This window comes from Trichoderma breve, chromosome 2 (assembly GCF_028502605.1).
Source record: "Trichoderma breve strain T069 chromosome 2, whole genome shotgun sequence".
Lineage (NCBI taxonomy): Eukaryota > Fungi > Ascomycota > Sordariomycetes > Hypocreales > Hypocreaceae > Trichoderma > Trichoderma breve.
In genome coordinates this window covers 6,929,845-6,951,341 of record NC_079233.1, presented here as the reverse complement: position 1 = coordinate 6,951,341, position 21,497 = coordinate 6,929,845, and the positions used below count along the sequence as shown (strand labels likewise).

The following is a 21,497-nucleotide window of genomic DNA, read 5'->3' as shown; positions in this document are numbered from 1 at the left end:
GCTCATCTATACTTCTGCAGTCGTCGAATCTTCCCCTCTGTGTTCCCAGCCAGCCTTCACCAACCAAAACATGGCCATCCACGGTGTGACGAGCAGACCTAGCACTCCACCCAATATTAGCTTAAACACTTGAGGCACCCACTTGTTGTGGTAGTAATAGTCGCCGCCTTCCTTGACCCCAAAAGCAGTCAGAGCGCCCATGAAGATGGGCCAAAGTATGAAAAAGCTCACAACAGCAAAGCTAAAGCCTCTCAAAGCCTGCTGAATGATTTCCAGTAGCGACCATGGCCGAGGTTTCCGCTCAATCTCGGCATTTGGATCTTTCGGGAGGAAGAAGAAGAACCGTAGCCATGGGTGGGTAGGCTGTGAGATGAAGCCGATGGGCTGCACTGCGCCCTGGCTAAGATCGTAGCGAAGGATGAAGAGCTCGACGAACCAGGTAATTATACACTGTATAATGATGGTAACGGCAGCATCGCCGGCAAACGTATTGGGAAGCTGCCAGAGACGAATAGGTTTGCTTTGCCTAGTATACATGGCTGGGTTATCTCAATTAGCAACGCGTGTTGTAAACGGACTCAGAAAATGGGATAAGCTTACCATAGGCAATGGCAAAGTTGATGCCGCCCGAGATTATTAACGCGCCAATACCATCCAAGCCAAAGATGTAAAAAAGCTGATGGCCCGTGAAGCGTGAGCTAGGTACAGTTTTTGATCTAGCTTCATCTTTTGTGTCCTCTGCAGCAGGTCGTTGCTGTTCCTTCTCGTCTATATCAGATGCTGGATCCTGAGTTGAATCCCGAGTTGGATTCTGAGTTGGATTCTGAGCTGGCACTGAAGGCTCAGCGGCCCCTGTTTCCTGATCTTCAGGTACCCCCATGGCCCCAATTTTCAAGCAACCTAAAAAGCAGTCGGTAGCTCTCTCTCGTGATCGAATAAGTCGAGTTGATAAAACGCCGTAATCCCAGGAATAGTCTTCTGCAACACGAGCAAAGGTTATGAGAGCAAGTCTAGAGATAAATGAGCTCAAGATTTTTTTCCTCGCTTGTTCCCTGAGTAGGTCTTTAAGCTCAAGACCCCCAAGTTCTCGGCAAAGGGGGGCGTGAAATTATCCTTGTACTAACCAAGCCATTGCGGAATAGCCCGGCGCCGGCACATGGATCAATTACCGAGCACGAATACGGTGAGAGTGCCCAGCCATTTCAAAGCAAAACTCTCGCTAGAGATTGGAGCAGCTGACAAGGTTTGTAGGCGTATTCAACCAACATCATGAGGCGTGTTCTCTTACGCGTACAGAATGGTAGCAACTTCAACCATTCTTATCAGTATTCTACCATGTACAATACACAGCTTCCAGCAGTATTTTCCATATTGCCGCAAAGTGAAAGTGGCTCATTGATTCCACGTGTGTCATCACCTGCCGGATGACTCGGTCAGGCGTACAACAAGAAAGAGGACAAAAGGAAGAGGAAAAATAAAACCTCATCCAACTGATGCCGCGGGCTAACCGAGCCGGATGCCATCCAAGCGCGGTCCCGCCGCAGACTATCAGGGCGACGACCAAAAGATGCCGTGATCAAGTTTCTCCGAGAGCCGTTCGAGTCGGGAAAAACACAGACCGCCATGTCTTGCGTCTTTCCTTCACCGTCAGGCGACTGAGGCCATCTACTAGGCTAGAACGAAGTTAGTAACAGCCACTAACACCCGTTAGCATTAGGAAATCAACAGATCTCGCAACCCTGATGAGGTCCAGATCATACTGTATGTAGACACAGCTACAGTGGGTGCACGGCTTCCGCGTACTTGTATCTGTGGGCCTATGAAAAAAAGATTGCCGATGCCCAGCAGAACATTCCGAGATTCCGGCCTCTCACCCCATGACGCGCTTCATCACCACTGATATTCCACATCGCAAACCTAATTCTGCCTCAGCCTCATCTCTTCTTTGCCTGTTGAGAGTGTGACGTCACCTGGACCCTTAACTTCCATTTGCGAAAGACCCTTTTTAAGGGTCACACAGCTAGTTCTTCCAGAAGCTGGTGCTTAATCTAACACGTGCTTAGTGCTTCTGTGCATCTTTGAGGCCTCGTAGATCACGAAGCGTCAATGTTAGGCTCAGTATTTGAAATATGTTATAACGCAGAAAAGATGTGTCGCGCCCTTCTGACCTGTCGAAACAAAAAAAGCGCCCAGGCCTAACGAGACAATAGCACGGCTTTGTGCCCCATGTTTCAGATCATTACCCTAGATGTACACATAAGTATTAGGCCCATGGCTTTATTGTTTTGAGATTTTGAGTTATCAAAGATAAGAGACAGAGTTCATCTTCCATCATTTGATCATTTTCTAGACGGATGTTTGGCTTATTGTTCAAGTCAACTCTTCGGAGATCTCACCGGAGATGGGTCTCCCGTCTCTACTCCGGTCGGGACCAAATCCGATTAGCGACCGTTATATGCCCGGGTAGCCGGGAGAATGAATCCTGTAGTACAGGTACAGACTAGACCAATAAAACATTTTCGAATACTATATTCTAGATATCATTGTTACCCATTCGACGTACATTCATTGACTCATTGAAACATGCCTTTGGACGCTAACCATCCCGATTTCTGGACAGAGGCACTGCAGTTCACGCCTACAATCCGTCGAGATGTATACCCCGCCATCAGCCCATCAAATAAAGACATCCAGCAAATTGCACACGGAAAAGTAGTGTTAATCACCGGAGCAGGCAGCGGATTCGGTAAGGTATTTTCTCCGATGAACCGCATCGTCAACTTCTGTAGTAACAAAGAGTTTCGATATAGGGCGCAGCAAAGCAATGGGCAGCGGCAACTGCATCCGCTATAGTGCTCGCAGCGAGAACTCAACAGAGCATCGATGAAGTTGCCGAAAGCCTGAAAACCACTGGTTCAACTACGCAATTCTTACCAATTTCAACAGACGTCTCTTCTGAAACTGATGTCCGCAATCTATTCCAAATAGCGATCCAGGCTTTTGGAAAGATAGACGTCGTTGTCCACTGTGCTGGAGTACTCGGGCCTCTTGAACTAATTGGCGATGCTCCTGTCGATGAGTGGTGGCAATCCTTCGTTCGTACCAATACTAATGAAATCCCCAATCGTTTCATATACTTAACCAGCACTGTAGGAGATCAACGTCAAGGGAACTTTCCTAGTTGCACGCGAACTTGCGCGCATATCAGCCAACAACGAAGCGACATTCATCCAAACCGGCACTGCAGCGTCTTATTTTGCGAGTCCGCAGCAGTCTTCATATACAGCGTCGAAGCTCGCGACCAACATGATTCTCAGTCAGCTACATGAGGGTAAGTTTAATCCCATTGAAATTGAAGTAGCCATACGCTCATACACTAGATGATAGAATACAGCAATCTGCGAGTCTTTAATGTGCATCCGGGAATGGCGCTGAGCAAAGTGCTGCGTCCCGAATTACATATTTATGCAAAAGATACCGGTATGCATTATAGCCCTTGCAGCATTGAACAGCATCGATCGTGTATTCCAATGCTAATCACAAGCTACAGTCGAGCTTTTCGGCAGTCTTACGATTTATCTCAGCGGGCCAAAAGCGGATTTCTTAAAGAACCGCTTTATTGCTGCGAACTGGGATGTCACTGACTTGGAGAAGCATCAAGATGAAATAATTGCTGAGGGACTACTCAAAAACCAGGCGTTTAAGGGCGACATAGGACCAGGAGGCCACAAGTTCAAATCATAGGTACCAAATAAAGTATTGCGGTTCATCGCATATATGGCCTCGTATTTTGTTCAGATGAGCCTATATACAAACGTGCCCAAGGCTCTCTGGTCACTCAACTCAAAACTTTCTATTCATCTTTTGTACCATCTTTTTCTAGAACATCTATGGCAATAGTCTCTTGGGTGTTCTTGGGTAATAGGCGGCCAAGTGCACGCTAGGTAGGGCAAGATACCACGCAACAACACGGTCAAGACCGATACCACCTCCACCGTGAGGAGGCACACCAGCCTCGCGGAAGACTCCAATGTACTCCTTGATTCCAGCGCTGGTGGGGTCGACTCCCTTGTAACGAATGCGAGCCTCAAGCTCATCGGGGTCAGCAATACGCTCACCACCGGACAAGATCTCCTGTCCACGCAAGAACATGTCGAACGCATTGGTGACAGGCTCCTTGGGGTCGCTGGCGGGGTCGACCTTGGCGTAGAAGGGTCTCGCAGATTCGGGGAACTTGTCGACTGCGAAGAAATCGGTCTTGTACTTTTCGCGAATCAGAGCACCCAATGCCTTCTCCTGTGGTGTTGACATATCCTCATCGTCACGAACGTTGCGGAATTCCTCGGGGCCCTCTTCACGAAGCAGCTTCTGGGCCTCTGCGAATGTCAAGCGCAGTTCCTTTCCAGGCTCGGGGAGGAGAATCTCGGGGGAGGGATAGACGGAACGAACGACCTCGATTTCGGCAGCGCAGTTCTCTATAGCAATTTATTAGTACAATGACGTTCGTGAGAGCAGCAAGCCAACGGGCAAGAAAAAGAGACATACTCTCAATGCCACGGAAAATGTGCAACAGCACGCCTTCCAGAACGGAAAGGACTTCGTGGTAGTCCTTGCGAATCTCCATCTCCAAATCAAGACCAGTGAACTGAGAAAATTAGTGAGTTGGCATGCAAATCACAGAGGATGAAATACAGCAAGGAGGACAGAGTAGGCTTACCTCAGTCATGTGTCTCGGGGTGTTGGAGTTTTCGGCTCTGAACACGGGTCCAATGCTAAAGACGCGCTTTCGGCCACCAGCAATCTCAAACTGCTTATAGAACTGCGGTGACTGGGCAAGGTAGGCCTTTTGGTTGAAGTAGGGCATGGCGAAAACGCCGGCACCGCCTTCTGAAGCAGCACCAATGAGGCACGGCGGCTCAAACTCCTTGAAGCCACGCTCCCTCAGGTAGTCACGGAACAAGTGCTTGACCTCGACACGAATATCCTAAACCTTGCGGTTAGCTCATTGAAGCCACCCAGCTCTGTCTGTATAGAAAACGTACGGCAATAGCCTGCTGAACGGGCGATCGCTTGTGCATGACAATGTTGTCCAAGTGAGTCAGCATAGAAGCGGCCGGAGGGCCACCCTCAGCCTCCTTCTCCTGGGCACCCTCCTCGGGCTTGACCTCCTCATCGCTAAAGTTTGTGACTGCACGGTTCGCCGCGGCCAAGGTCATGCCCAGGGTAGCCGGGGCAGCAGAAATGACAAAGATCTTGGAGATGTGCAGCTCAAAATCGGACACGCGGCAGCTCTTGACGGGAGCGAAAGGCTTCTCGACCTTGGCCTCGACCGTCACGAAACTTTCGGGGTTGACAGCTCCCGCCCACTTGACCATGCGCTTGCTGATGACGGGGGTCGAGTCGCCCTCCTTGACATCGCCCGTAGCCGCGACAATGCCCTGGATGGCCCAATTGCCCTCCTCGCGCAGCTCGACAAAGGCCATCTTTGCGCCCTGCATGCGCGTGTTTTGGAGCCATGCCCGGATGACGACCTTCTTTCCGATATGAGACTCGCTGATGGATCGAAGGGTGACGTCCTCAGCATCGGCTGAGAAGGACTTGAGCAGGGCCGGAGTGGCGGGGCCGTAGAAGTCTTTGGCGGGGTCTTCCTCGGGCTCGTTGGAGGTTGAAGCAACTGCAATTCGTTCGGCAGCTCGCTGGGCTTTCAGCGCCTCCTTCTTGGCCTTGGCTTCAGCCTTCTTGGCAGCCTTCTTTGAGGGGCCGGCAGCCTCAGCATCGGCGGCGGGATTCTCGGCCGGAGGAACGGCGGGTTTCGTCTCTTCAGCCATTTTGAATTGCGGATAACAAAAAGGTTGATACGGGATTTGAGTATCACGACCGTGGTGGGGTAGGTGTTTCTTGAATATGTTTTCATGGAGGGGCAGCGGATGAGTCATCCGGCAGCCGTCACGTGAAAGTGTAGCAACTGGAGATGTTGATCAACTGTGAGTCAGGCCATTGGATGCAGAAATGCAGTGATGTGCAGGTATTGATTGAATGCATCACACAATGAGAAGACTTGTTACAATAAGGCGCTCGGTAATGACAGCTTCTTGAGAGCGACATTCGGAGAAGCGGCAATGACGTGACGTGGTGGACATCGGGAAGACAAGATGCGACATGGCATGCTCTACCTGATTGAATGCTGTCCAAAGTTCAATTCTAGCTTGTTTTGTATTATTTGCCCTACCAAAATTTCCAATTGCTCATGAATTCGTTTCATCTTTAGATAATGGGGAAGAAGAATTTGAAGAAGATGAGTACAGCGTCTATTTTCCAGATGCATCAATCTCACAGAATGCTTTGAACGTGGTAAACTCTTCATCCTGTCCGACGGCGGATTCCAGGACCAGTTCCGCAGTAGATCCGACGAAAAACACGTAACCCTCCTGAATCTCCTGTTTTGTCGGTCCCACGGCGATTGTGCCCTTGCCACCGGTGCAGATGACGATGCTGGGTCCCTCCAAGGGGTCGAACGTAGCCTTGGCTCCCTCTCCGCGAAGTAGAGTGCGAACAACGCTAAACTCCTCAATCGGAGGATCGTACAGCATGACAGAAGATCCGGAGCTGTAGGCATTTCGGTTCAGAGTCGCATAGGGATATTCGGTAGGAGTCATCTTTTGCTCGTCGATGGGCGCATAGTTGTAGGTGAGCATATCGACCAGGGTGGATACATCCTTGAACTTGGGTGTAAGACCAGCACGGACAACGTTGTCGGACGCGGCCATGCACTCGACAATGTCACCGGAGACATAGGCGTGGATGTCATCGGCGACGAGGAACAGCGCCTCTCCGGGTTGTAGTGTGACAAAGTTGAGGAAGAAGAGGACGAAAATGCCAATGTCGGAGCCAAACTGGCCGTTGAGGCGAGTGACGAGCTCGGCGAGGACAGCGCCCTTGGTGGATGACACACCACCGGCAGCGAAGTCGGCGCCCTCAGACTCGGCGAGCTTAACGAGGCTAGCGGTTTCTCTGTCGACGTCTTCGGGAGAGGACGACATCAATCCTCCAAACGCCGTCTGCAGGGCCTTCTTCTTCGCCGCCTCGTCACCGCCCTCTTGCTTGGCAGCCTGCACAAACTGGGACGCCTCGCTCTCTCCGACCAGAGCCCTCAATGGCTTCACCGTCTCCAGGAAGTGGGCAATCTCTCCCAGAGGCCTGAATCCGCAGAGTCCCTCAAAAGGGGTGATGGCAATGGCCATCTCCGGCTTGTGGTTGTCATCGGGGTAGTTTTTCGAGTCCCGCGCGTGGAGCTGCTCGGCGAGCTTCTTGTTGGGATGGGCCTGGATAGAGAGGGCCTTGTTGATGGACAGGACCTTGAAGAGGAAGGGCAGCTTGGAGCCATATTTGGAAGCGACGGACTCGGAGAGGAGGAGCTGGTTTTCGGCGCAGAGATCGAGGAGGGTTCTGCCGGTGGTGAGATCTTTGGAGGGGTTGGAGGGGTGAGTGCCCATCCACAGCTACGATGTCAATGGTTAGCAGTTGAAGACGCAGAGAGCGCGAGGAAAGAGGAAGAGTTGAATAATTGCAATGTCATGTACCTCAGCGTAGGGCTTGTCGGCCTGGATGGACAGATTGTCTGAAGGCGTGGCAGCGGCAAATCTGGCGGCGGCCGACTCGCTCCCCTTTTTGCCCCATTCGTACGAGTTGACGCCGCACTGCAGACGGATGAGAGGGACCTGCATTTTCGGTGATGGTGATGTTGATGTTTATGATGAATATGGGTATCTAGAATTGAATAGAGGAACAAGACGAGAGAATATGGGAAAAGGTGGGAGGATTAGAAAAAATCGGTGCCAGGTAGACCGACAAGCAGGAACCTGGAAAAGAAAGGCGTTTGTGATGATGGAGCTGTGATTGGAGCTTGGATTCACAAAGCTCGACTCTTCAGCGCTTCTACTGCCCTGTTCTCAGTAAGGTCTGCGCTATTGCAGCAGTTTTTACCCCGCCGCCCCGCTACCAAAAGTTGGAACCCCGCTGTGGAGCTGCTGTTGCACTGCATTCAATTCTTGAGCATTCACGGCCCTTGAAGCTCGTATAATACGGACTAACAATACTTGGTAGGTGGCAAAGAATCAAGATGCAGTGTAAGCATGATGGCTGTAATGGATGCCAAAATTGTATCAGTCTAGTCATGATTGTAATAATGATAATAGAAACAAAATACACAAATCCAGTCTCAGAGGTATAATCCGTATCCAAACGCCCAGCTCATAACAGTAACTCCTCATAACATCCGCGGCCAATGATATCATCGACAGCCTAAAATAAAGCACAAGCCCAGGCCAGCCATCCGTCCGCCCAATAGCTCCCAAAAGGGAAGCCCTTCCAACAATGGAAGCCATTCGATCCGTTTACCGTCCATCCGGTTAAAACAAAAGACAAAAAAAAAATACAGGTACCAAGTTATGTTTTCGTAAGCCAATTTTTGGGTGTGTGTGTGTGTTGTGTGTGTGTCCCATGCGTGCTGTCGTGAGTGATCCAAGTCAACCATCTTCCTCTTCCTCTCTCTTTACTTCTCATTCACCATTCACACCAATCCCCAGGCCAGTATTCCGGCCAAGCAGCTCACCACTGCCAGCACCACGCGAACATCCGTCCTCGTCGTCGGCGCATCCGCCTTGAGAACAGGCACGTGCCACCCGCAGTGTTCCTGGCCACCGATGGTGTCGCAGGTGTAAAACGTCGTCATGCTGTAGCCCATCTTGGCCAGCTGGGAGTCTTGGTCCGGCGGCGGCGTGACGATGGGCTTGTAAGGGGGAGGAGAAGGAAGAGACGCAGCCGCCTTTACTCCAGCGTCCTCGAGCTGCTCAAGCTTGATCAAATGCTGCGGGATTCTCTCGTCGGGCGCTGTTGTCGAGGTCGCTGGCGATGCACCTGAAGCTGGAGCTGGAGCGGCGCCTTCGGTGGCTTGTGGGGTCTCGCTGCCGAGGCCCGGCGATGGCGCTGATGGTGCTGAAGAGGCTGTTTTTCTGTTCCGCGAGGGCGCGAGCTGTGTTGAAGATGTTGAAGATGTTGAAGATGCTGAAATAGATGCTGAAATATAGGCAGACGGCGTCGCCGGAAGTGCAAAAGCCGGGCTGGTAAGAATGTTGAAGAAGAAGAGAAAGAAAACGCAGAAAAGGGCACAAGACCATGACTGGCGCTTTGGGTGTCGCATGACAGCGCCTGTGAGCGTGAGCTGGGATAGGCCGGCCCCACTGCGGAAACTCTGAAGCTCGGGGCAGTTTTTGGGCGTGCAATTGGAAGATCGTAGACGTCAGCGAGTTTCAACCCTGCAAAGGGAGAAAAAAATATGAAGAAGAAGAGATAAAGCAAGGAAAGTTGATTGCTTCGAGATCAGATCTTCGCTCCAGCTGAAACATCGCCTTGATGTAATTGCGCAGTGCAAGTGCAGAGCATCGACAATCAGGCCCCGGAGCAGACGATTAAATCGGGGAATCGTGACAATCGCAATATCGCCCCCCGAGTGAGAAAGTTTGTTGTACTCAGGCCCGAGAAACCCAACACAAAAAAGAAAAGCTTAAAATAAGAAAGAAGAGAAATTCAAATTGAGAAAAAATGAGAGATTTAAATCAGAGGAGACCAAAAAAGCAAACAACATAGAATGAGTCAATCCGTCATTCGTGCCCGACGAACGAACGCTGATGACCGGGCTCTTATTATCAAACACAACACACAGCACCGCAGCATTCTCATCAATGTTTCACTGTCCTTCATCAGCGCCCTTTATATCCCCTCTTACGACACCACAATCAGTCACCATGATGCGTCGTTCGTTGAACAATTGAAAACAAGTAAATCCAGTTCTTGCACCACAGTATCCTCTGCACTCCCTGAAAGCATACCCTAAAACCCCCCCATCGTTGTCGCTCCTCTTTCACCAATCAATCCCGCATCGCCAACTCCAAAAAAAACACGGCTGTCCTCCAACGAAATGCTACATCCCAAAACGCACCGCTTCAGCCTCAAATGGTTGGCTGGCGATCGTCCCCTTTCAACCCCCGTCCATGCAACCATGCAAGTCCCCCCCCCCCCCCCCCCCCCCCTTCCTCCTCAACCCGCACATCAGCCCTGTCCCATTCCTTGGCTCCAGGTGTGCTCACACTACAGCACCGTAATACACGGACACTTTAATTCTTCCACAGTCCACTATTGAGCTTGACTCCCCCTCCCGCTAGCAGTGGGTTAAACCATCGCCAGCTCATTGACTACACTAAACAAGCAGAGGCCAACCAACCAATCACGCCACCAACACCTCAGCCATGTGATGCTCGACGTGGTGAAACGCGCTGCCATCAAACCAGTGCAAACATGGCTGCAGCTGCCTACATGAAGCTGCCTAGCAGTGCTAGTAATACCGCCAAGAAGTGATACTGCACCAGAATGGTTGTTTGCTCACAAGACGATGAAACAGCATAGAAAATACATGTACTCGGTGGTTCGAGTCCCTACCCTACATCCTCAGGGCTCTCTCTAGCGCTTTAACAAGCCGAGCTATTACAAGCCAATAGATATCACGAGAAATCGCAATTGTGTTTTCCCATGTATATCAGTTTGCTAATACTCCTTATAAATATGTACTTCGCAGCTTTCCTATGTCATAGTAAATGGTAATGAGTAGTGTTCAACACTTCTGTTATTGGTTGATAAGCTTCCATTGGTTATAGCATGGTCGTTCTCGAAGAACAAGGCTACGTAGAGGTAACTATGACGAAAACCCAAGAAACTCGGCTATGCCGTGGGAATAAGGAGTAGAGAGGTCATATATGTTATGTGCTAGATTCCAAAAAATGATTACTCTTCTCAGCCCTATGCGTAGTCCAGTAAACACAGGCTATGCGTATCTCGGGCTGAATTTCCACCGCTTCGGGGCCAATTAGGCGCAAAACATGCAGCGACTTATACGACGATAACTTCATCTCTCCTATTGTCGTTGCCGACGATGCGGGAGATTCCAGACGAACCCCTGGCCGTTCGTTGCCTTCTTGGGATACAAGCATTGTTATGAAGCCAATGCTCTCTCAAAGCTCCCCTTCCTTGTAAGCGCTAGCACGGCTACGATGTGCCGAAGATTGTATGCTGTGCATGAAACTCCGCAAAGATCCCACACTTTGCCTAAGTCAGAAGCAATGATTCCATCATGGCGGATTTCCCCTGATTATTAGCTACTATAGGCAATAGCTACTATAGGCAATAGCATCAATTGCCTACATGTATACAAAAAGTCGGACAGCCGGTATGAAAGGATATAAAAAGAACATGAGAGACGACGACTGGTATACATCTTTCAGTCAGAGCATCATCAGACTTTCTATTTACTCTATAACCATCTCCTCTTTCTTTCTCGCCCCCTTTGAAAGTTATTAATATTTACACCTATTTATATCAAAGATCAGCATGAAGCTTTTCACCTTATCCCTCCCTCTCCTTGCGCTTGAGGTGCATCTAGCCAGTGCCTTCCCTAAGCCGCAGAATCCTAGCAAAGGCGAACTATACTTCCTCCAAGATAACCCTACGGGATCATCAGTGGTTTCACTGAGCATTGGCCGAGATGGCAAGCTGTCTGAACCACGCCACACGCCCACCGGCGGCAAAGGTTTCGGTATTGCCGGCGCAAATGGACAACTTGTTCCTGGTAAGCAGTATATACGATGCAAGCTGAGCCCATACGATTTGATATGCTAACTGATATCAGCTGGATTGCACTCTCAAGATGCCCTCGCTATCGATTACCCATGGCTACTCACTTTGAATTCCGGTTCAAACACCGTATCATTATTCGAAATCCCCGAAAACGATCCTTCGCGACCTATATTAGCCGGAAAGCCCGTATCAACCGGCGGCGAGTATCCCAACACAGTGGCACTGTCAGCCAAGCACAGACTTGCATGTGTAGCCAACAGCGGTGCCGTACCTGGCGTACAATGCTATTCCATCTCCAAACAGGGTCGTCTTGAGCCTTTGGGCAAACTGAAGCCGTTGAAAGTCAATGAGCCAACACCTCCTCCTGCAGCGGCAGGGACTGTCTCTGATATTCTCTTCAACCCTTCCCAGACTGCCATCTTTGTCACCGTCAAGGGAGATGGCAGTAACAACAACACAACTCCAGGCTATATCTATGTCTACCCGCTGATCAACGGCGTGCCAAGCGATCACCCTGTTATTTCACGACCTTCGCAGCTACACGCCGACTTTGCTTTAACCTTCATCTCCGACAGACGCGCAGTCATTGCAGACACCACCTTTGGCGCTGCATTCCTAGACATCACTCCCGATCACAAAGTCAGCGTAAGCCGTGTCATCGACGTCGCCGGCCAAATGGCCACTTGCTGGATCAAATACGTGCCCGCTTACGACCTCGTCTTCCTGGGCGATGGCGGAGTTGCCGACATCACCGTGCTGGATGCCACAAGGGAAACCATCAAATACGTTATCCCGCTCCCGGCTACATCAGGCGGTTCCTTTGACTTTGCCTTTGTGGGCAATTTCCTTTATACTCGCAAGGGAAACTCTGCGGTGTCAGTTATCGACCTGAGTGAGAGCAACAAGCGCATTCCTAAACTTGTTGAACTGTATAACACGAGTTCTCTCGGGGCTGCTGCGGACTTTAACGGTATGGCAGTACTTACTTATTAAGATGGCTTGGAAATTTGTTATTATCGCGAGTTACAAAAATGAAATTAGGTAGTTGAAGTATGATGTATGACTGTAACTGTTTATAGAGCTGCTTACTGTATAAAAACAGTAAGGAGAACACCTATGTTTTCTAATATTAATATTTCTGTCTCTTGTTTATACAGAGTTTAATCTATACATGGTATCATCACCGACAGGCTCTTCGTGATACCCCAAGTGGTAACTACCATTACTGCCACATAGAGAGCCACCTTAGGAATATTCTATCTCCTTCTCCCCCCCTTTTGCTTGCTAACGGGGCTCACAAGTGGTGCCATCGCAAGAGCCTCATTATTTAACCTCCTTCGCCGACTGGTTCTAGATGGAGCTGCCGGCGCGGGTTTTGTCGTAGTTTTACCCGACACATCTCTCTCGTGCCGAGGACCCTTCCTCACCCATCCAGGGCCCGTAGGCAGCAAGCCTCGCTTCCGCGTCGGTTTCCCCTTCTCACTGTCTGTTCCATTGTCCTCATCAGGCACACCGTTGCTCGAGGCTGGGCTGGAGCTCAAGACGATAATCTGACTTCCCGCCGGAATAGCAAATTGTGACTTGCTCTCTTTGGCCTTTTCAGATTGAGAAAGAGAAATCCGCGGTGTAGGAAGGTCTTGATCCAAGTGGTGTGCGGGTAACGATGGTTGCGTCGCGTTAGGAAAAAGTTTTCTCTCCACTACTGCTTCTTCCTCTGGCTCTTCCTTCGCGGGCACAGTATCCGATTCATGTCCCTCGTCAAGCTTGCGCATCGCTTCTTCGTATTCCGCATCCCGTGCAGGCACAGATTGACTCGCTGAAAACGAAGGCGTCTCTCTCTTTCTCCCGGAACTTTGTGTGGGCTGAGCTGACATGAATATCTGCTCCAGCGATGGAAACGAGCTGCTGCTAGCGGGGCTGGACGGTGTGCTCTGAGACTTTGAGTGACTCTCTATTGGTGTGGTTTCGCGTAGTTGTGGCAATGTTTCGGGGATAATCGTGTCGTGTGCACCCTCTGCAAGGGAGTAGCTCGTTCGTGGTTGTCGCCCACTCGGGACGCTGAACTGCGATGAGGCAATGATCAAGTTTGAGTCGCTCGCTATCGACGCGCCATTGCCGCCGTCCGCCAAGTTTCGTCCTTCTTCCTCTCTCTCCTCCTCTCCTCCTCCATTATCTTCAGACGACTCTGTCCTCTTCGATGCAAGCGTGCCAGAATTCGAGACCTCTTCTGCTACGGCATCCGCTAGGCTAGGTCCTAGTTCTGCCTCTTGGTCAGCAGCTGTCTCGTCTCCACGCTCTACCCAACGATTCAGCTTTGGAGAATATGCATTTGGGGGGTTGGCGGCAGCGGTCAGCACGTGTTCCGATTGGGCGTCTACTACTTTGGGGTGGTGGTGGCCAATGTGCTCGAAGCTGTTGCTGGCAGTGGATATTTGCACTTCAGAAATGGAAAGGTCCAGCCTCGGCAGTCGTTGACCAGACTGTATTGAAGCCGTCTCTAGGTGGGTTTGTGTGCCAAGAGAATCGTGCATCAAATCATCTTCAATAGCAGCTCGCACCTGTCCCGTGCTGAATCCGCTCTCCAAGGAATCTTGTCCCGACTGGAATTCGCTTACCTTGTCATGGGCCGACGGCATCTCCTCCTCTGCGGCCGCTGCTGCGGCATCTGCGGATGTTTGAGCCACTTCATCGGCGGGTGCTTGTTGCAGAATGCGAGGCTCAATCATCTCTGCCCACTGTAGCGACCTGAACCCTGTGTCCTCTTCTTCATCGCCCTCTTCTAGATCGTCGGGGATCTCGAATTTGCCGTAGATTCGCTCTCCAGTGATCTCATCGTAGGTCTTTTCGTTGTCTTCGCGGTCTCGCCTTGCCAAAATGACGTTGACGGCACCGTTTTCGCCCCCAGGAACGATCAGGCCAGTAACTGGTAACATCTCTGGTTGCCAATTCGTAGCTTTTGACATGACCAGTTGATTCCATGTAATGACCATGCCAGGCTGAGCGGACGCAGGCTCTAGAAGAGGCAGCGCCTTGACGTCTTTGGGCAAAGACGGAAGATCGTCTACGTCTGTGAACTGGCTGCTCTTGGCGGGTACTTCGTCATAGTCTAGTACCACGTCTTGCTCGTCCTCGTTTACGCTGCCATGTTGCAGGCTCACAGACTTTCCTTTCTTCTTTTTGCTCTTCTTCCTGGTCTCTGCTACGTACTCTTCCTCAGCCTCATCGTCGTAGTAATATGTCGAGTCATCGTAGGATGTATCGGCTTGGTAGTTTTCCGATGCGCGCTTCCGTTTCTTCATGGCACCATAATTCTGCTGAGGGTCCCAGCGTTGGACAAAGGGAAACGGAGGCTCGCTAAGCGTCATGTTCTCATGGCAGCATTCCACGGCCTTGTAGATGATCTTTTCCCTCCACGCATCCGGATCCTCGTTATCGTTATCGTCCTGCGGCTGGTCGTTGGCATCGTCTGCACCGGCGTCCTGTACTCGTGGGTTGACAAGAGGTCGAACATCTTTCATCAGACTGTCGCGAATTTTTTGCTCGTCCGCTTTGTTCGCTGGGGCCTTTAAGCCTAGAGCACCAAACACCAGTCGCCGACCTGCACCCATATCCACACGAGCGTGGCGCTTTGCTGGCTCAACTTTGGGATCCGGCACCTCTGTCTCCTCTGCATTCGGGGCATTCGTCTTAGTCTCTCGCGAGTCTTCTTTTGGCGCCGCATCCAGAGAAGGAGCATCTTCCATCCCCGCTTCGTTGTGTGCATCGTCACCTTCGTGAGTTTCATCAAGAATGGCAGCCAGGAGGGCTTTCTTTCGTGCCAAGAAATCTTCGCTCATGGCATCTTCTCCAGTGCTGTCTGCCAACTTGGGTGACTCGGGATCCAGTTCTTTCAAAGCCTTGAGGCGTCTCCTTCTAGCATTTCGCTTTTGCGTTCGGGTAAGGCCGGTGACTTCCACTTTGGCAGGTGTCCGAACTTGTGGTTGAATCGTGGCATAACGCTGTTGAGCTGGTACCAGCACCGGTTGTTTTGACGAAATTTCTTCCACTTCTGATTCAGATTCAGATTCTGATTCTGACTCGGACTCAGATTCGGACTCAGACTCAGACTCAGCAGACTCGGATGAATCCGATTCACTAGACTCGCTGCTGCTCACATCGGACGAGCTTTCGACCTGATCCTTAGGGCCAGGCTGAGCATTCTGCTCAGCATCTATGCTGCTGCTGTCACTGTCGTCATCAGAGCTTTCACTTGACGAGACATCGCTTGACTCATCATTGACAACGGTTATCCCAGGATGATTGCTAATCTGGCCGTCTTCTTCTCCGTCTGACGATTCAATGTCTAGAGAAGCATTGCCGGAGTCGCTTGACGAGTCGCTCTCCGAATCACTCTCCGAATCACTTTCGGAATCCCTCTTGGAATCTTCCGTCGCTTTTGCATCGTCAGAATCTGAGTCTAGAGACTTGTTGCCCTTCATAAACCAGCTCTGCTTCGATTTTGCGGCGGGGATTGGAACACCATTTGTTGTAGAATCTTCCGAATCATCGACTTCTTCAATCATCGGCTTTTTAGTTACCCCCTTGAGAGTGTCAAATGGAGGCAACTTGCCCTGCTCAACCGGCTTGGCGACGCTACCACTCGCATCGCGACGAGCGAATGGAGCGAGATGAAAATAAGAGTCGTCCATCATTTGATCAAAAGTGCAAAGGGGTTCGCAAAGCATACTGAGCGATAAGAACGCTTTTCTCAGATCCTTGTTCGTTCGGTTCAGAATATCTCTGATATCTGCGTTTAACTCGGGAAATGCTGTCTGGAATACAGTTATGAGGATTTCCACAGGTACGTTGGTGTAATTTTTCGCAGCTGGGGCAGCTGAAGATGGAGTTGCCCTGCCGAACGGACTTGGAACTTTTTCCAATGGATCTAAGCATCGACCCAGGCCTAGGTCTCTTGGGTCATGCTGGTAGTCGGTTTCATCATCTCCCTCTTCGCATTGAGAAGAGTTGGAGTTGTCTGCTTGAAGGCTGTTGATATCGGCGCCAGCTTCTTCCCTTAGTAATTGCAGTTCCCTTTCCAGATCCTCATCATCTTCCTCTTCGTCGGTATACTCATCTATGTCTTTTAATATATCTTTGACATGGGGTATTCCGTAAGGAGGGCTGTTGGACACTGAACTCGAGTCATTGTCATATTCTTCATAGTCGTCTTCATCCTCATCATCCTCGTCGTCGTAATACTGGTCCTGGTTCAGGTCGATGACGCGCGGAATTTTGGGGACCATATATCGGAACTGGCGCGGGTCTAGCGGAGACTGTTCTTCTTCCTCGTCATCCTCAGCCCCAGAAGAGACTCGAATACGTTTCCGTGGGGGTAATTCGATGTGAGGACGGTCGTGGGGAGGTCGCCGCCAAGCCCTGCCGAACGGGAGGCCGTCGACCAAGTGCCTTCCATCGTCAGAGATTTGATGCCGTCCGCTGAGCCGCCGTCGTTTCAAGTCTTCGGTGAGGAGCGATCGAATGCTATCAAAAAGCAAGGTTAGACAGGGCAGATGAAGAAGAAGAAAAGGGAAAACCACTCACAGGACTTGGTCTTCGTCCTTCAGAATGCGACCAACTTGCTGAAAGTGCAGACACTCAAAGGTTTCGCCCTTTTCATCAGCAAGCTCGACGGCGTAGTCCTCAAGGCCCCATTCGCCGCTCTCGAGAGGCACAACCTCGTTGACCTGCTCCAGAACTCTCGCGACGGTGAGGTCCTCGGAGCAGGAGCATGGCCACAGGAGCTTGACCTCTGGGAGACCGTGGCGGCGGATCACCAGCCGGAGGCGGATGTCCTGAGGTTGCATGTTGAGCGGCGATGTTGACGTCAATGCAGCGGCATGACGGGTTTGTTAATTCGGGAGAACGAGAAAAGTCGGAAGAGGAGAGGAGACGTTATTCGAAGTGTTGGAGAAGTTTGAGCGACGGCAGAAATTTGGAGATAAAATCGGTGGAGGATTAAGGTTCTCTTGCAGCCTTGACGCGCTGTAGAATCGCCATCAATCAGCTGCTGCTGCTGCCTCGTCCTGCTGAAATTTTAGTGGAGCCGCACAGCGGTGGGGATTCGCCCCGTGTGACGGATGACCTTCAATTGACTTCCAGCTGGAGATCTTATGGCCCAGGGGTCTCAAGGCACCGATGGACCGTGAACAGGAAAAAAAAAAACAATACACGGTTCTTTCATCTCTCATGTATGTAGATTCGTTTCTATTGAATGTGGATTTTTATTTATTCATTTACTTATTATTTTTTTTTCTAGATAAATCATCCTTTTGTATGCTCGGCATCGCTGGCTGGCAATTATGTTGGTTTGCGACTTGGTTGGCTTTCCTCCAGCCTATGCAGTCAAACTGGTATATACGTGACCCAAAAACAAAGGCCAACTGACAAAAAACAACCATGATTTCCATTTTGGACTGGAAAGTGAAAAACAAAAACTCCATTTATGCTCCGAAATGCCCGATAGTCGAAACGGAAAAATAGTACACATCGTCTGCTTCCTCGTTGGTGATGCTGAGATTACTGGGATAGTCCTCCCATATCTAGCATGTGGCCCATCTTTTCGATCTAAACAGCAAGTGTCAGTAAAAAACATTCGTCTAATAAACAAATCACTGTTCGTCTCTTACCTTTGTCTTCAAGTAGCCCTCTACTTCCTGGCTTCGGAAGCCGCCCTTGCCTTTCCATGATAGCGGCACCATGGCCACTCGCTCCTTTACAACCACCTCCCGGTTGGGTCCCTCAATGGCACGGATCTTGTCCGGGTTGTTGGTCAACAGACGCACATCTTTCTGGCCCAAATCCCTGAGCATGGCGGTGGCCAAGCCATAGCTTCGAGCATCAGCGGGGTGTCGCAGTAGCAGATTTGCCTCAACGGTATCGGATCCAAGATCTTGCAGGTTATAGGCCTTGAGCTTCTCTCCAAGACCAATACCACGGCCCTCCTGTCGCAGATAGATGATGATGCCGCCCGCTTTATTGCCCGGCAACGCCATGAGTCGCGCAGCCTCGTCAAGTTGTTCACCGCAGTCGCACCGCGCAGACCACGCAGTCTCTCCGGTATAGCACTCTGAGTGTATTCGCACCAAGGGTATATCTGTGTTGGGCGTCTTTTCTTCCTGAGATTCCGTCTCCGATGAAGGGCCGCCCATGCCGCTGGTTGTCCGGCCGGGGTACAGCCGGCCTGTGTAGGCGCCCCGAATCATGCGGTCCAGCTCGGTCTCGCCCTCGCGGGGAGCGTCCAGGGACTCGCTCCGGATGTGATTGCCAAACACAATGGCCAAATGCTCCTTGTTGTCGACATTGTTGGTGTATAGATGGAGGAACATCTCGGTTCCGTTGACGGTGGGGATGCGGGCCCGGACAACGCATTGTACCTCGGGTAATGTTTCTAGCAGTCTCGGCTTCTTGCTACCGCATCCTCCAGTTGCAATCGAGCTATCGACCGGAATTCCTCTCAGACCGGCGGTTGTGGGTGTCTGATTTCCCGGGGTGGCCGGCGGAGTGAAGGCTGGAGAGAGGAGAGACGGCGGGGGAGGTTGAGTCTTGGGGGAGTCGACACGGCTGGACGACAGCGACAGATGGTCGATTGGCTGGCCATCGCGGCTCTGGGGAGTGTCGACTGCAGCGGTTCGGGGAGAGTAGAAGGAGGGCAGCTGAGTGCTGTCGGCAGCAGAAGATCTCGCATCCGACGTCATTTTGTAGTGAATGGGGCGCACGGCCTGTGTCTCGAGAGCTGAGGGCATTATGATTAGTGGGATGATGTCTGACTCGGATTCTGGCGGATTGATTGCAGTAGAGCCAAGAGGGAAAGGTGAACAGGAACAGTAACAGGCAGCGTAAATGGAGAGAGAGGGAGAGAAGCAGAAACAGCTTGCCGGGTTTGCAGCGACGTACCTACCGTCTTATTCTGGCCAATGCCTCTATTCGCAAAAACAAGCGCGCGGGATTGTTTGATGCTGATTATCAATTTCCGGGCGACGGTCCTCGCAAAATGACTAAGAGCCGGGCTAGCAAAGCAATGCGGTGGGGTCGGCCGCTCGGAGTGCGCAGGTTCGGGAATTCGCAGCTTGTGACGCACTTATTGGTTTGGCGCGGGAAAAGAGAATTGGAGAGAAGCGGCTCGTAGAAGCCGAGAGAAGGGTTTCAATGCAGCATGCAGCAGCGGGTCTCTGCAGCGTCTCGCGCAGGCAATCTCCAAGGATACAGAATATTGACGTTTCTGGTGCATCTGTAGCAACATGAACTGGCGATACCCTAATAGCAGTAGTTTGGGGGTATACTTGGTTAGGAGCCGACCAGCATCAGATAATACTATGATCAATCTACCGAGGCATCTTCGATGGATAGAATAATCCGCGACGGGCTTCCCCATCCATTGCTTGGGTGCTAAAATAACCCCAAACGGACTTCGTCTTCCATGCTGAATCAATTCGGTCTCACTTTTACCCCCAGCTCTATCCTTTAGTCTCATCTATCTGTTTGTTACATAGACTCGCCGATTCATCACTATAAACAGATTATGACCTTCGCAATGAAATATGTGCATATCGACTATAACTCGTCCTCTTATCTTATCCGACCACTCCGAGCGCCGAATCCTTATTGTCAGCGAAAGACGTCATCCAGCCACTGCGTCTCGTATACTTACAACTTTGACTGATGGCTTTTCCCCAGCCAATCCGAGTCTTCTAAGCCTCAGCTTCACAAGCCACGCAAGTCATTAGTATTAAGTCAAGAGTGTCAATTGTGTCAAGTATGTAATGGGACATTGAGAGAGAACTAGTTAAAGGTCATTGCCAGATTCATAATGGACTTTTTATTGTATGTACTTCTATCATTCTAAAGCAAAGTTCTTCTATTGATCTAATGGCATTTCTAGACGTATAGAACCAAATCAATTGTTCACAACTTAAGCAGCAGCCTCAGCCTTGCCGGTGCCGTAAGCAATGTTGGTGACGCCCTTGCCAGAGTAAGCAACCTGGGCACCCAGGGTGTGAGGGCATGAAGGCTGGTTGCTCTTGGCGAGGTCCAGAGAGCAGGTCTCGTCGTATCCGTACTTGCAGAGAGGGTCGGCAATGTTGATGAGCTGGTGGTTCTTGTTGACCCAGCTGTTGGGCTCGCTCATGCAGCTGGCGACGTAGTTCATGCTGTTGGAAGCAGAGAGAGGCAGCTTGCCGCCGTGCATGAGATCAGCGCACTCGCTGGCATCGACGAACTCGTAGTTCATGGCGATGCCGCCGCCAGTGTGGGGGTCCTGCTCGGCACCCTCGCCGAAGCCAAGGTAGTTCCAGGCATCGTAGGAGATGTCGTAGGCACCGCCAGACTGGTCAATCTTGAGGAGGTTGAGGCTGCGGTCGCCGTTGGTGACCTTGACGCAGATGTTGTCGCAGCCAACGCCCATGGGCCAGTAGGCAACACGGTTGGTGTTGATCAGGCAGCCCAGGACACCGATGGAGGAGGAGTATTGCTCGTGGGGGGTGACGCTGGCGCTTCCACTGTTACCGCGGGGGACGGCAACAGCTGAGACGGAAGCAGCAGAGGCAGCGAGGAGAGCAGCGATGGTGGTGAACATTTTGAAGGTTTTGGAAGTGGGAAGCAAGTTAAATGCTTTTGTAAAAGAGGGAGTGTATTGAAGTGGTTGTCGAACCGAAAAGTTGTAGTAGTTGGATATGTGTGCAAAAGGAATGACACACAAGCTTCAATGTGAAAGAATGAATCGAAGCTGAAGAGGGTATTGAATGATTGTTTGTGTTGTAGAATGAAGAGAAGAGTTC

At 50.9% G+C, this 21,497-nt stretch overlaps 9 protein-coding genes across 9 annotated transcripts; 2 read left to right on the top strand and 7 right to left on the bottom strand.

The window, feature by feature from the left end:
- Positions 1–6: 6 nt before the first annotated feature.
- On the bottom strand, positions 7–880 carry T069G_04352 (uncharacterized protein; the record flags this gene model as incomplete). The annotated part of the gene is made up of 2 exons (XM_056171562.1): positions 7–539; positions 601–880. The coding sequence occupies 2 exons, from the start codon at positions 878–880 to the stop codon at positions 7–9; spliced, it is 813 nt and encodes a 270-aa protein (XP_056032454.1).
- A 1,703-nt stretch (positions 881–2,583) lies between these two features.
- On the top strand, positions 2,584–3,744 carry T069G_04351 (short chain dehydrogenase domain-containing protein; the record flags this gene model as incomplete). The annotated part of the gene is made up of 5 exons (XM_056171561.1): positions 2,584–2,751; positions 2,811–3,095; positions 3,154–3,331; positions 3,388–3,480; positions 3,551–3,744. 5 exons carry the CDS (start codon positions 2,584–2,586, stop codon positions 3,742–3,744), a joined length of 918 nt encoding a protein of 305 aa, XP_056032453.1.
- Positions 3,745–3,888: 144 nt separating this feature from the next.
- T069G_04350 (tRNA synthetases class II (D, K and n) domain-containing protein) lies at positions 3,889–5,828 on the bottom strand (the record flags this gene model as incomplete). The annotated part of the gene is made up of 4 exons (XM_056171560.1): positions 3,889–4,475; positions 4,546–4,645; positions 4,718–4,984; positions 5,043–5,828. The coding sequence occupies 4 exons, from the start codon at positions 5,826–5,828 to the stop codon at positions 3,889–3,891; spliced, it is 1,740 nt and encodes a 579-aa protein (XP_056032452.1).
- Positions 5,829–6,308: 480 nt separating this feature from the next.
- T069G_04349 (phosphomannose isomerase type I domain-containing protein) lies at positions 6,309–7,724 on the bottom strand (the record flags this gene model as incomplete). The annotated part of the gene is made up of 2 exons (XM_056171559.1): positions 6,309–7,499; positions 7,581–7,724. 2 exons carry the CDS (start codon positions 7,722–7,724, stop codon positions 6,309–6,311), a joined length of 1,335 nt encoding a protein of 444 aa, XP_056032451.1.
- An 845-nt stretch (positions 7,725–8,569) lies between these two features.
- T069G_04348 (uncharacterized protein) lies at positions 8,570–9,199 on the bottom strand (the record flags this gene model as incomplete). The annotated part of the gene is made up of 1 exon (XM_056171558.1): positions 8,570–9,199. One exon carries the CDS (start codon positions 9,197–9,199, stop codon positions 8,570–8,572), a length of 630 nt encoding a protein of 209 aa, XP_056032450.1.
- A 2,240-nt stretch (positions 9,200–11,439) lies between these two features.
- Positions 11,440–12,678, top strand: T069G_04347 (uncharacterized protein; the record flags this gene model as incomplete). Its single annotated transcript, XM_056171557.1, has 2 exons — positions 11,440–11,677; positions 11,738–12,678. The coding sequence occupies 2 exons, from the start codon at positions 11,440–11,442 to the stop codon at positions 12,676–12,678; spliced, it is 1,179 nt and encodes a 392-aa protein (XP_056032449.1).
- A 334-nt stretch (positions 12,679–13,012) lies between these two features.
- Positions 13,013–17,528, bottom strand: T069G_04346 (uncharacterized protein; the record flags this gene model as incomplete). Its single annotated transcript, XM_056171556.1, has 5 exons — positions 13,013–13,045; positions 13,113–13,699; positions 13,796–14,165; positions 14,301–17,205; positions 17,266–17,528. The coding sequence occupies 5 exons, from the start codon at positions 17,526–17,528 to the stop codon at positions 13,013–13,015; spliced, it is 4,158 nt and encodes a 1,385-aa protein (XP_056032448.1).
- A 712-nt stretch (positions 17,529–18,240) lies between these two features.
- T069G_04345 (GTP cyclohydrolase II domain-containing protein) lies at positions 18,241–19,466 on the bottom strand (the record flags this gene model as incomplete). The annotated part of the gene is made up of 2 exons (XM_056171555.1): positions 18,241–18,288; positions 18,351–19,466. The coding sequence occupies 2 exons, from the start codon at positions 19,464–19,466 to the stop codon at positions 18,241–18,243; spliced, it is 1,164 nt and encodes a 387-aa protein (XP_056032447.1).
- Positions 19,467–20,632: 1,166 nt separating this feature from the next.
- Positions 20,633–21,124, bottom strand: T069G_04344 (uncharacterized protein; the record flags this gene model as incomplete). Its single annotated transcript, XM_056171554.1, has 1 exon — positions 20,633–21,124. One exon carries the CDS (start codon positions 21,122–21,124, stop codon positions 20,633–20,635), a length of 492 nt encoding a protein of 163 aa, XP_056032446.1.
- Positions 21,125–21,497: the final 373 nt, after the last annotated feature.